The sequence below is a fragment of the Lissotriton vulgaris genome, chromosome 8 (assembly GCF_964263255.1).
Source record: "Lissotriton vulgaris chromosome 8, aLisVul1.2, whole genome shotgun sequence".
Classification (NCBI taxonomy): Eukaryota; Metazoa; Chordata; class Amphibia; order Caudata; family Salamandridae; genus Lissotriton; species Lissotriton vulgaris.
In genome coordinates this window covers 1,305,990,435-1,306,003,773 of record NC_141696.1, presented here as the reverse complement: position 1 = coordinate 1,306,003,773, position 13,339 = coordinate 1,305,990,435, and the positions used below count along the sequence as shown (strand labels likewise).

The window sequence follows — 13,339 nt, the reverse complement described above, 5'->3', positions numbered from 1 at the left end:
TCTGTGAATACCATGATGCAAAAGAAAAAGTTACTTGCTTGTATTCTAGGTTTTGCATCATAGGCATCTTCATTTTATTCCTAAATGACCCTCCTGCCTCTCAGGTATCCAGTTCATGAATGGTACAATTTTTAGTAGTAAATATCGGCATCAAAGCTTTACAAATAACTCTGTGGGTACCCTGGAAGACAATGATTGGAAAGAGGCCCTCATGCACCCAGGGAATTGGCAATCTCCGCTGAGTGGTGCCGATTCAGTTTACCTACCTGTACACCACTTACTGGAAGCTGAGGCATCTCGGGAGGGCCCATCAGCAGGTCTTGTTTGCATGCCTGAGGTGTGACGAGGAGCATGCATATTTTATTCCACGTCATGGTCCTGTCTGCTGCTTACTCCCTACTGGGTGGTAGTGTTTCGGACTCCCTCACGAGTGTTGGAGCGCACTATTGCCCCCACACTCTGAATTGCTTTGCTCTGCCTGATGGAAGTAATAGGGGTAGCAGAGATGACAGATCCTTGGTAGGGCTGGGCACCCAGATTGGCAAAAGAGAAATTGCTCAAGTGTGGTTTTATGTCCTCCCACTTCCCCAGGATCAATTCTTGGCGCAGGGTAGTTGACTGGTGCACGATGATGGAGGAGCCCATTTACGAAGCTCGGAGCTTCCCACACACATACATTGCAAATATTGGTCAGATGGTGGAATCATTACAGACTGGAACGACTCACTGTTATATTGCTTGACTTGCAGATGCACTTACTGCCATCGCTGTAATATTTACATTATGTCACACAAAATCAATAAAATCTTGTGTATTAAAAAAAAATAACTGACTCAGTAAACCTCCATTGGCTGCAAATATTCTAATATTTTAATATTTATTATTTGAGTGAAGATGCCTATGATACAGGTCTTGGAATACATTAAGTTACTTTTTTGTGTGTGTACCCTCAGGTGAACTGTAATTCAATTTTAATAGTGAATCGCCTTCCAACAGTGATGTGTTGACCAACCTCTAGACCGAATTAAGACTTTTTAGAGGGCCCCCATAACAGAGCTGGAGTTTGAATGAGAATGTTAGTGTAAGTGCTGAAAGTCTTTATAAAAATGTTGCTCCAACTAAAGAGCTTGCCATCCAAAGACTTACTCACCACTTACACACGCATTTTAAATGCACTACTCCGAGTGCACAGGTTCTAATTCAGAACCCATTAGTTTGCACAAGCGATATATGCAAACATCTTTCCCTGACCCCTGTCTGGCTTATGTGTCTTCCATCTTAACTTCTTGATTAGAAAAGGAAAGGTTGCTTATAATTATTGTAAATGTCAGTTGCCTTTTGTCGTCCATTGGGTAAACTAATGTATGCTTCGCTCTTTTTATTCTTCCACTTTGGAATTATTCATCCTGTAGCTCCAATTGTGATAGTTAGTGAAAATGCACTGGTGATAAGTGATTTTTAAAGGCATAGAGGATGAAATGTGATAGGAGTGCCTACCGGGCTGTGGTTGGGAAGTATGGGCACGATGATTAGTGCCCTGGCACATGTGACCGGTTTCACTCATTATATGAAACAAGGGAAGCACATAGGCTAGTGATTTGCTTTATGTTCTGCTCACCTGACATTAAAACTGCCTTTTGATAAGGTCATTCCACCAGCTAAAATTGTTATAGTTACACCTGACCTATTATTTTTACTTATGTTCTTCCATTTGTTCTCTTTGCAGTTAATCTTTGTTCGAACCCAGATGATAAGTTACAGATCTATAGGGACAATTTTGAGAAGGCTTATCTGGATTCAACTGAGAGGTTTTACAGAACTCAGGCTCCTTCTTATTTGCAGCAGAATGGTGTTCAAAATTACATGAAATATGTAAGTCACATGTTACAATCTTGATCATTAAAATGCTTATTTCAAAATTGCCAATGCATATAAAATAAATCCCTTTTTATTTCTGGGCAGGCAGATGCCAAGTTGAAGGAAGAAGAAAAACGAGCATTACGATATTTAGAGACACGCCGAGAATGTAACTCAGTACAAGCGGTATGTATGGTCCAGTTGAAAATATATTTTTTTAAGTATGTACTTGTTCATAAAATGCTGGATGGTCTAAAGCTTCTACATGCCAGCACAGATTCTTGTTTTCCACGTTGAGGTGTAAATAAAGTTGTCATATTACATCAATATTTTCTCTTATTTTCAAACAAGAAAAGCCATATTTGACAGAAGCACTATGTATGAAACACAAAATAGAAAAACTTTTACCAGAATGAACATTCCAATTGTAATAAAATAACTAGACCTTGACAAATTACATAAATATCTGAGATGGGTACAACAGTAGAGTACTTCATAAGGCAATGCAGACTACTTGTGAGACCTAGTTTCCAGGGTGTAACCTTGATGATGCAATTGATATTATAAATGGTTGTTTCGATATTAATCTTTTTCTGTAAAAAAAAGTGCCAGGTCTCTTGTCAGGTGGACATTGCTGCTTTCACCTCACATTGCCCCTGCCATGCTGCTAATGAATGATAGTAAAAACACAATTACTAACCATAATATTCCTACAAATGTGACAATTCTGACTATTACAGGCCCTCAAAGCTTTAAGAATGGCTTGGGCGGAAGCTGATAGTCATTTATAATGTATATTGAATTATTAATTTACTGTTGTTGTAGTAATCTCGGAATTAGCCAGACAGCGCCGCCTTGTGTCAGACTTATCCTTAGCGCTGGTGTTGACAATTAAGTGCTGGTACCAAGCACCGGAAACCACTGGCTCAAATTAAGCACTGAGCAGAACAATGTTCTAATATGGGGCAATAGAAATCAAATGAGTAACTCTGAGTTGGAAAATCATTCCCAAGATTTTCTTTGCGATATTCCGGATGACCCGGGTGCCTACGAGCTAATACTGGACTGAATTCAGCCGAGTTTTTTCTTAATTCGATGTAGGCAACAAATTTCCGTTTGAAGTCCTAACGGGGATTACTTTCTTCAAGAAAAAAGAAGTGTTTTTGTTAGGTAGCAAAAAAAAGAAAATCTGGAATTCAAAAGCAGTTCTATTATTTTGTTTCATGAGGTCTCCCCCCGGGGGGGCGTGGCTACGAGCCAAACATGGCGGACGTGTAGCGATCGAGCTCCGTCGATAGCCCACAACACCAGCTGAATATCCTCCTTCCCTAATACCCCACCCACCCGATTCGGCCCCCTAAAGTCGCCGTAGGTGTGAGAGACCAAGCGACGGCGAAGATCCACCCTGTGACGCCAGCTGGGGCCGTGTGGGACCGCCAAGACTGCTGAGGCCTACTCCCCTGGGTGAAGCCGCGGCCTCAATTAGAGCGTAGGCCGGACCAACAGACCACGAGCAACGGAACGCCGAAGAGGCCCCGGAGGTGAGCGGCGTCACTGCGACCTATCGCAGTGCCTAGAGACTGACATCCGCTCCTCCTGCGTTCGAGCGCCGCACCTGGGACACTCCGAGGCACCCGCTTCCCCTGGCCCGACCCCGACCGGCAGCTGGCGTGGACCGGGCAGAGCTCCAGGACGCTACCGCCATGGAGCGTACACCCGTGGATGGTCCCTAAGAGCCTGCATGAGGCGCGGGGGACGGTACTAACACGGAGGCGGTTGGCAGGAATCCTACACAACACCTGGGGGTGCGCCGCGGCTGATTTCTACGGGCCGCCTGTACTGGCGCTAAGGCAGCGGTACCTGGCGCCATTTTGAAACCGACATGCCAGCCGGACCGTGAGGTGACAACGAGGGGGCCCTGGGGTGCACACACTGAGCCGCAGCCCCAAGTGCGCAACGTAACCCATGTAACACTGGCAGAGGCGACTTCACGCAGCAAAGCACGCCATGAAAGGTGATACAAGCTGAGAGCGGCATCACCACACTGAAGACTACCAGCAACGAGGCGCAAAACACGGCGTTCCCTGCCTAAACCTAACGGACCCCCCAGAGAATGCGGTAAACAGCAACTACCGCCACCGCCAAAAACCCTATCGCGGCTAAGCAAGGGGAAAATAAGTGCTGCGCCACTGCACATAAGCGTAGGCACTACAACGCCGGTGAGATCCTCCGGCCCCACTCGTAACCGCACTACCGGCACCCTCTATCCTATCGGACCGGCTAATAAAAGAACTGCCTGCACGGAGGAAGCAGTGGACCGAGGATAAGTGGAGCCTGCGGAAGATTTGAAGGAACAACCCACCGCCACCCTGCACACAAGATCTGAAAGAAACACGTTAGTGTTAGATTCCTTACCTTAGAATATCCCCAGGCGTCAGTCTGGATCCGGAAACTTTTGCGTAGCAGTACCCCTGCGCGTCGGTAGGCGTCGTCTGCAGGCGTCCCCTGCGGCTCCGCGTCCGTCGTCGGCGTCGTGCGCCGTGATGACGTCGCTGGAGTACATAGACGCCGCCTCCGCGCGCTGACGTCAGTTCTTCTTTTTTCCGCGCCAGTGGACGCAGATCTGAAGAGCAGTACTCCGGTCTTTGACCAAGTTTTTCGATTGTCTTTTTTCCTCTATTGTGCCTGATAGGATGCCAGGATTTAAGAATTGCGATGGCTGTGAGCGCACGATGTCGGTCACAGACCATCACCGCCTCTGCCTCCGGTGTCTGGGCCCCGACCACGACGTGGACTCCTGCGTCGACTGCCGGGCCCTTACCAACAAGGCTAGACGGGAGCGGTCCCGCAAGCTGCTGGAGCTCCGGGTGTCGGCCCCACGTCGGGACCGGGAGCGGTCCCGGTCCGGCCGGAGGTCGGAAGAGCGTTCGAGGGAGCGGTCGCGGAGCCGCGCCGGGCGCTCCGGAAGTCGACGCCACTCGTCATCCTCGTCAGGTAAGAAGCACAAGAAGTCGGGGCGTCGTCATCGTACCCCCGACTCCCCCCGACGCTCGCGCGATGCGGCCGGGGGCTCGGGTGACCCCATCCCCGCGGCTCCGCGAGAGTCGCCGGCGCGGCCTGCCTCATACCCTCCGGTCCCTGGGCATGGTGCGACGCCTGAGGAGATCGAGGCGTTCCTCATGGCCATGAGGGCGCTCGCTTCTCCGACGGGGCCTACGGTGCCTGCGGGCCCAGTGCTACCGTCTGGGGGCCCTGGCGGTTCGGGTGTCCCTGCCTCGGCGCCGTCGGGTGCTCCGGCCCCGGCGCCGCCGACGGCTCCGACCCCGGCGCCGCAGGGGCCTCCGGGATCGGCGCCGGCTGGTCTTCCGGCCTCCCCGGCGCCGTTGCCATCGGGGTTACCCCCGACGCCGCCCCCGCGCGGCGCCGGTTCTCCGCTGCCGGTTCCGGCCGGCGGTGGGGTTCCGACGCCGGCTCCGGGCGGCGCCGTCCCCTTACCTTCTCCGACGCCGGACGCGGCGCCGGACGGGCGTCGATCGACGCCGGTCCCGGCGCCGATGGGGCCCATGATCCCCGAGGAGCCGGTCTTCATCATTGACTCCGAATACGGAGAGGATGAGGAGTACGGTGAAGGTTGGGAGGGGTCCGAGGACCCTCTGGCTCGCGAGTGCCAGTATGACCCGGACTGGACAGGTGACTTGGGGGATGCCAGTGGTTTGGACGACTCCCCTAACCCTGGTTTGATCTCTCCCCCAACCGTGGCATCGGTGGAGGGAGCTGCCTATTCTGTGGTGCTGATGAGGGCTGCCAAGGCCTTAAACCTTGAGCTCCCCGTCGCGGCCGTGAGGCCTAACATCCTCACCGAGGTCTTCAAACCGCAGTCATGCCCATTGGAGCCTCTGCTGCCGTTTAATGAAGCCTTGTCTGACGTTCTGTTGGGCACGTGGTCCAGGCCCGCTTCAGGTGCGCCTGTTGATCGGAACGTGGCCAGGCGCCACCGTCCTTGTCCGGACGACCCCAAGTACCTGTCTACCCACCCCACTCCTGAGAGTCTGGTGATCCAGGCCTCGACCTCCCAGTCCGCATTCCCGTCGGCCCCGCCCGACCGGGAATCCAAGAGGTATGACCAGTTTGGCAAAAAGGTCTTCTCGTCCATTAGTTTGGGCCTGCGGTCTTGCAACACCGCCTGCCTCTTGGGCCGCTACACCCACTCTGTGTGGGATACGGTCGCGGAGCTGCTGCCAGAATGCCCCATGGAGGTGCGGGCAAAGCTCGGTCAGGCTGTGGCTGAGGGCCGAGATGCAGCGAAATATTCCATTCGGTGTGGTCTTGATACGACCGACTCGCTGGGCAGAGCTATGTCTACGACGGTGGCGATTCGTCGTCACGCCTGGCTGAGATCCGCCAATTTTTCGGCTGATGTCCAAAACACACTGATGGACATGCCGTTTGATGGCTGTCACCTGTTCGGTGACAAAGCGGACCACGCGCTGGAACGCTTCAAGGACTCCAGGGTCACGGCCAAGTCCTTGGGTCTCTCGACCCAGCGTCAGCAACCGGGTTCGTTTCGTCCCTTTCGTGGCCAAGGAAGGGGCGCCCCCACACGTGCTGCCAGCCACGCGCCGCAACAATCCTTCCAACGCGGTGGCGGCCGTGGAAACCGCCGTGGTGGCGGTCGGGGACAACGGCGGGGTCAGACCACACCTTCCCCCGCAGCATCTACCCCAAAATCCTCCTAGTCCGTGCTTTCGGCCCCATGTGACGCCAGTGGGTGGCAGGGTTCGCCATCACCACGCTCACTGGCGCACGATCACTTCGGACAGGTGGGTGCTGCAAATTGTCCGAAGGGGCTACTGCCTCCCCTTCGAGACCTCTCCTCCAGCCATGCCACCGCAGAACCACCGTGTGTCGGGGGACCACTTGACACTTCTGCAGGAGGAAGTTATGGCCCTCTTGGCCAAGGGGGCCATCGAGCGCGTTCCTGGGCCAGAAGTAGGGCGTGGTTGTTATTCCCACTACTTTCTGGTGCCCAAGAAGGACAAGGGGGGCCTACGTCCTATCTTGGATCTAAGGAACGTCAACGGCTTCCTCCGGAAGGAGAAGTTCAAGATGTTGACGTTAGCTCAGGTCTTGGCTGCTCTAGACCCGCAAGACTGGATGGTAGCGTTGGACTTGCAGGACGCCTATTTTCACATCCCCGTCCTGCCGGCCCACCGGCGTTACCTGCGGTTCACGGTAGGCCAGGAGCACTTTCAGTTTGTCGTGCTCCCCTTCGGCCTTACCAGCGCCCCACGGGTGTTCACAAAGGTGATGGCGGTGGTCGCAGCCCATCTGCGCAGGTTAGGGGTTTCAGTCTTCCCCTACCTAGACGACTGGTTGTTGAAGGCGGGCTCGCCCCAGACAGTCGTCCACCACCTTCAGATGACGGCAGACCTCTTGCACGACCTGGGGTTCTCCATCAACGTGCCGAAATCACACCTGTGTCCCTCTCAAAAGCTCCTTTTCATCGGAGCGGTTCTGGACTCGGCGCAGTTTCGGGTTTATCCTCCGGAACGGCGGGTTCGGGATATTCAGGCTTTGATTCCCATCTTTCAGCCGCTATCCCGAGTCTCGGTCAGGTTGACGCTGCGGCTGCTGGGACTGATGGCTTCCTGCATCCTTCTGGTGCATCACGCCAGGTGGCGGATGCGGGCTCTGCAGTGGGACCTGAAGTTTCAGTGGGCCCAGCATCAGGGCAACTTGTCCGACCACGTCTTGATCTCGGAGGGCACTGCGAGACAACTGCAGTGGTGGCTTACGGACCGCGATTGGGTCAGGGGCAAGTCCCTCTCCCTTCCCCAACCGGAGCACGTTGTCGTGACGGACGCGTCCCTCCAGGGCTGGGGTGGCCACTTGGGAGAGGCAGAGATCAGAGGCATCTGGTCTCCGGCGGAGTCCCGGCTCCATATCAATCTGTTGGAGCTGCGGGCGATTCGTCTGGCACTGAAGGCATTCCTCCCCTTTGTCAACGGGAGTGTAGTGCAGGTGTTCACCGACAACACCACCGCCATGTGGTACTGCAACAAACAGGGCGGAGTGGGGTCGTGGACCCTTTGCCAGGAGGCTCTGCGCCTCTGGCAATGGCTGGAACGTCAGGGCGTGACTCTGACGGTTCAACACCTGGCAGGTTCTCTGAACGCCAGGGCGGACGAACTCAGCCGTCGGTGCTCGATGGATCACGAATGGCGTCTGAACTCGGACGTGGCGCAAGGCATCTTTCTGCAATGGGGAGAGCCTTGGTTAGATCTATTCGCCACAGAAGAGAACGCGCAATGTCATCAGTTCTGCGCGTTGGAGTTTCCAAGACGGCACTCGCACGGCGACGCCTTTCGGCGCGAGTGGAGTTGCGGTCTGTTATACGCCTTTCCGCCTATACCACTTCTGCCCAGAGTGCTGAAGAAGATCAGGCGCGACCGGGCCCAAGTTATCCTTGTGGCTCCGGACTGGGCTCGAAGGTACTGGTATCCCGAGCTACTCAGCATGTCAGTCGGTCCCCCGATCCGCCTGCCCCTTCAGGAGGACCTTCTGTCGCAGCAGCAGGGGACGGTCCTCCACCCGAACCTGTCCAGTCTCCACCTCCATGCTTGGAGATTGAGCGGCGGCAGTTGAGGCCATTTGACTTGCCTCCTGAAGTCTGTGATGTTATTCTGGCAGCCAGGCGTCCCTCCACTAAGTCGGTATACGCCTGTCGGTGGAACAGATTTGTGGCATGGTGCACAGCAAAGGCTGTGGATCCTCTTTCTGCCCCTCTTTCGGAGGTTCTTCTGTTTCTTCTTTCTCTTGCCCAGCAGGGCTCTGCTCTGGGCACTATCAAGGGCTACCTTTCTGCCCTTTCAGCCTTCTTGAGGCTTCCTGATCAGCCTTCTTTGTTCAAATCCCCGATTGTAACTCGATTCTTGAAAGGCATCACTCACATGTTTCCACCTGTTCCGTTTGTGATGCCTCAGTGGGATTTGAACCTGGTTCTAACTTTCCTGATGTGTGCTCCCTTTGAGCCCCTTCATTCTTGCCCTCTCCGTCTCCTGACTTTAAAGACGGCTTTCCTGGTTGCCATCACCTCTGCCAGGAGGGTGAGTGAGCTCCAGGCTCTTTCTGTCCAACCTCCTTTCCTGTCCATTCATCCTGACAAGGTGGTTCTGAGGACTAGACCTTCTTTCCTGCCCAAGGTTGTTTCGGCCTTTCACATCGGGCAGTCCATCACCCTCCCTTCCTTCTTCCCGCCTCCGCATCCTTCAAAGGATGAAGAGCGGCTCCATCGTCTGGACCCAAAACGTGCGCTTTCATTTTACATGGATCGCACACGCCAGTTCCGGGTGGATGACCAACTGTTTGTTGGCTACGTGGGTGCGAAGAAGGGACGGGCGGTTTGTAAACGAACCATCTCTCGATGGGTCGTCCTCTGCATCAAAGCGTGCTACTCTTTGGCTCGGAAGGAGCCTCCTGTTGGGCTGAGGGCCCATTCCACTCGGGCCACGGCGGCTACTACTGCCCTGGGCCGGGGAGTCCCCTTGCAGGACATTTGCCAGGCGGCTACGTGGGCCTCGCTGCACACCTTTGCGAGGCACTACTGCCTGGACAGTCAAGTCCGGAGGGATGGCTTCTTTGGCCGTTCTGTCCTCCAGGACTTTCTGGTGTAGTTTTGTATTGGTTCGCAGACCCACCACCGGGGTTGGTATTGCTGGGGTATGTATTCTAAGGTAAGGAATCTAACACTAACGTGTTTCTTTCAGATGAACAAGTTACTTACCTTCGGTAACGATATATCTGTAAGAAACATTAGTTAGTGTTAGATTCCTTACCGAACCCACCCATCCTCCCCGTTCTGCGAACTGATACCTAGGGTTAAGGTCATCCCTTTCAGGGCCCTAGTTTTTACATGGCACCAGTGTTGGTTCTCTCATGGCTCTGCGTCTCCTGGCGCGGAAAAGCTGTGTGCAAAGAACTGACGTCAGCGCGCGGAGGCGGCGTCTATGTACTCCAGCGACGTCATCACGGCGCACGACGCCGACGACGGACGCGGAGCCGCAGGGGACGCCTGCAGACGACGCCTACCGACGCGCAGGGGTACTGCTACGCAAAAGTTTCCGGATCCAGACTGACGCCTGGGGATATTCTAAGGTAAGGAATCTAACACTAACTAATGTTTCTTACAGATATATCGTTACCGAAGGTAAGTAACTTGTTCATCCATGGGAAAGCACAGGGTCAAGGCCCAGGACCAGGGCGTGACCACAGACATGCAGTCTACTGGTTCGGAAGATCCGCTCGCCTCCTCCAACGTGGATATTATACCGCTGACGGGGAAGGGCACACAAGATGCCAAACTGGACCTTATCCTGAATGAAATAAGAGCCACGAGAGAAGCGCTAGAACTACGCATGGACAATATGGCCACCAGCCTGTCTCTGCTCAGGGCAGACCATAACAAACTGGCTGAGAAGGTCTCGGAGCAGAAGCTTGCACTGAACGATCTAATACCACAGCAGACGGACCACTCCTCGAAGATAGAAGGCATGGAAAAACAAATCAAATTGCTGTGGGACAAGATGGATGATGCGGAAGGGCGGGCCCGCCGCAACAACGTCCGCATTTTGGGCATTCCGGAGCGCAGCGAGGGGAGGAATCCCACACAGTTTGTGGAAGACTGGCTCAAGAAGGTTGTAGGCCCACAGGATTTAACCCCGCTGTACAGCGTAGAGGGTGCACACAGGATGCCTACGAGACCGCCGAAACCAGGGGCGCCACCACGTCCATTAATAGCGCGCCTCCTTCACTATAAAGACCGCGACGCAGTCCTACGTTTGGCCAGAGAGAAGGCGCCGCTGAGGTACGAGGACAAAACTATATCTGTGTATCCGGACTTTACCCTGGCAGTGCAACGAGCCAGGTCTACCTTCTTAGGGGTGAAACGTAAACTACGAGACAGGGATTTGAAGTATGCCCTCCTGTTCCCTGCTCGCCCCAAAATACTATACGAAAATAAATCGCACTTTTTTGACACTTCTGAGGAAGCGGAGGAATGGATGGAGGTGACACTAACGCCGCCGACCACACAAGATCCGTTTGCAGATAACCGGAGTGACGAACCCTCGAATCGGACGGGCCGGCAACACCCTCAATCCAACACTGGACAAGAACACTCAGCTCGGTCATCGGCAAGGGGACAATCAACCAAGAGCCGCTCTGGGAAACAGACGACTGTGGTCCAACTAATGGAAGAGGCGCTGGCTGCGCACGATGCAGGCACGGCGGTTGGCTCGGCCAGCAACTCGGGCACACATATAGAGGTATCTGGATCGGCGGACAGTTTGCAGCTTTTCCCCAAGATCACAGCGCAAATGCAGAAGAATTTTAACAGCGCCCTTGGCAGGACCCGGGTGGTAACGTATGAACCTCACACGTGGACACATGAAAGGGTGGGTGGCAGCGGGAACACATTTGCTAAGGGCTTGCTGTAACACCACCGACCAGTACAAGTCAGGTATACGTGGACTACACCCCCCACCGTATAGACATGTTTCTGTTTTGACATTTGCCCACGTTGGGCAACTTGGTTTGGACCTCAGGTCTTTTTGCTTGGGGACCTTCACGTTGGAGAGTTAATTGTTCATATGGCACTCGTCTCCTTCCATAAGGTATATCTGGCCTATCTGCCCAGAAGCTTGACATTCTCACATATCACGAACGGTCATGGGGCCCCTTAATATCTACAAACTGTGCACCTGGAATGCGCGGGGAATGGGATCTATTCACAAGAGACACAAAATACTGACTCAGTTTAATCGAAGGGGGGTCATGATGGCCTGCCTCCAAGAGACCCATTTGAACAATGCCGAAAGCTCGAAGCTGCTAAAGAAATGGAAGGGACAACTTTTCGCTACATCTTACTCTGTATTCTCAAGGGGGGCTGCTATTTGGCTCTGAAACTCAGTGCCCTTCAAGGCAGTGGAGCAGAAAGTGGATAAAGAGGGTAGATATGTATTTGTGCGAGGTCTGTTGGATGGTACCTCTGTTGTGCTTGGAAGTGTGTATGCACCAAACTCAGGCCAGTCAGAATTTTTAACCAGCGACTGACTGGGCAGAATACCAATGGATTATTGGTGGGGACTTTAATGCTGTGTTGGATACCTCACTCGACTGGTCACACCCACCCTTACACGCCACTGAGAGCAGACGACAGGCAGATGCGCTGGTGCAGTGGGCGGAGGGTTGGGATCTGGCGGACACATTGCGCAGTAAACACTTACTCGACAAGGAATACACTTTTTACTCCCCGCCTCACAAATTACACACTAGAATAGTCCAAACCCTTATTAGGGACAGTACTCACAGCACAACATATGGGTAAGACACTTTCTGACCACAACCCAGTGGAAATAACACTCCAATGGGGCAGGCTCCCAACACCGATACCGACATGACGATTGAACTCTGACCTGCTAGAAGATACTGTCTTCAAGACGTCACTGGCAGACACTATTGTCAATTACTTCACCATAAATACAGGTACTGCTAGCTCCAGGCAGATGGAATGGGACGCATTCAAAGTATTAATTAGAGGGGAAGCAATGGCCGCTCGAGTGGGCAGGAAACGGGAGGTGATCGACAACCTTAAAGAAGTTGAGGGTAGGCTGGCAATGCTGGAAAGTGAAGCTGCAGGTACGAATTTACCCTTTACACCACTACAAGAAGCGCACATACTTCACGCTGAGCTACTAGAGGAACTAAGATTACTGGACTATAGGGAATACACTTGCAGGCAACACACACAGGCCGACAGATCAGGGCCCCTATTAGCCCGCATTATACGTGATGCCCCAGCACACCTTCCCATCTTGGAAATTATAGACCAAGAGGGCTCGACGGCCTCGACTCAGATAGATATTAACACTGCCTTTAGAGACTATTACGCCACATTATACGGCCCGCACCGACACCTCTCTCACACGGCACTTGAGGAATTTATGGGGGACTTAGAACTGCCCCAGCTAGCGGACAGACAACGTGACGACCTAAAACGCCATATCATGGTTGCAGAAATCCGGCAGGCCATCCACGCTCTCCCGAGGAACAAAACCCCTGGGACGGACGGTCTCCCAGCCGAATTTTACGAGACATATATCGACCTGCTGGCCCCGCGCCTGCAGGTTATTTATCAGGAGGCACTGCGAACCCACTCATTACCACAGTCATCCCTTCAGGCTCTGATAGTTTCCCTCCTAAAACCGGGCAGAAACGGAATGCAACTGGCTAACTACAGGCCTTTATCTCTACTAAACACTTATTATAAAATATTGAGTATGGTACTAGCGACAAGACTGGCCCAGTACATCCCATAACTGATACACCCTGACCAGTGCGGGTTTGTGCCCGGCAGGAGCACAGCCATGAACCTCCGGAGGTTGGCCCAGCTCATGCTGCGTGATCAAACAGACATAGGCACAGA

General features: G+C 53.3%; 1 protein-coding gene across 1 annotated transcript in view; it reads left to right on the top strand.

Annotated features, from left to right (window-relative positions):
* CUL5 (cullin 5) overlaps positions 1-13,339 on the top strand; it is a 787,955-nt gene that overhangs the window by 213,738 nt on the left and 560,878 nt on the right. The window contains exons 6-7 of the mRNA XM_086935237.1: positions 1,727-1,872; positions 1,963-2,043. Of these exons, the coding sequence (XP_086791363.1) occupies positions 1,727-1,872; positions 1,963-2,043 (227 nt within the window). The remainder of the gene's footprint in view (positions 1-1,726; positions 1,873-1,962; positions 2,044-13,339) is intronic.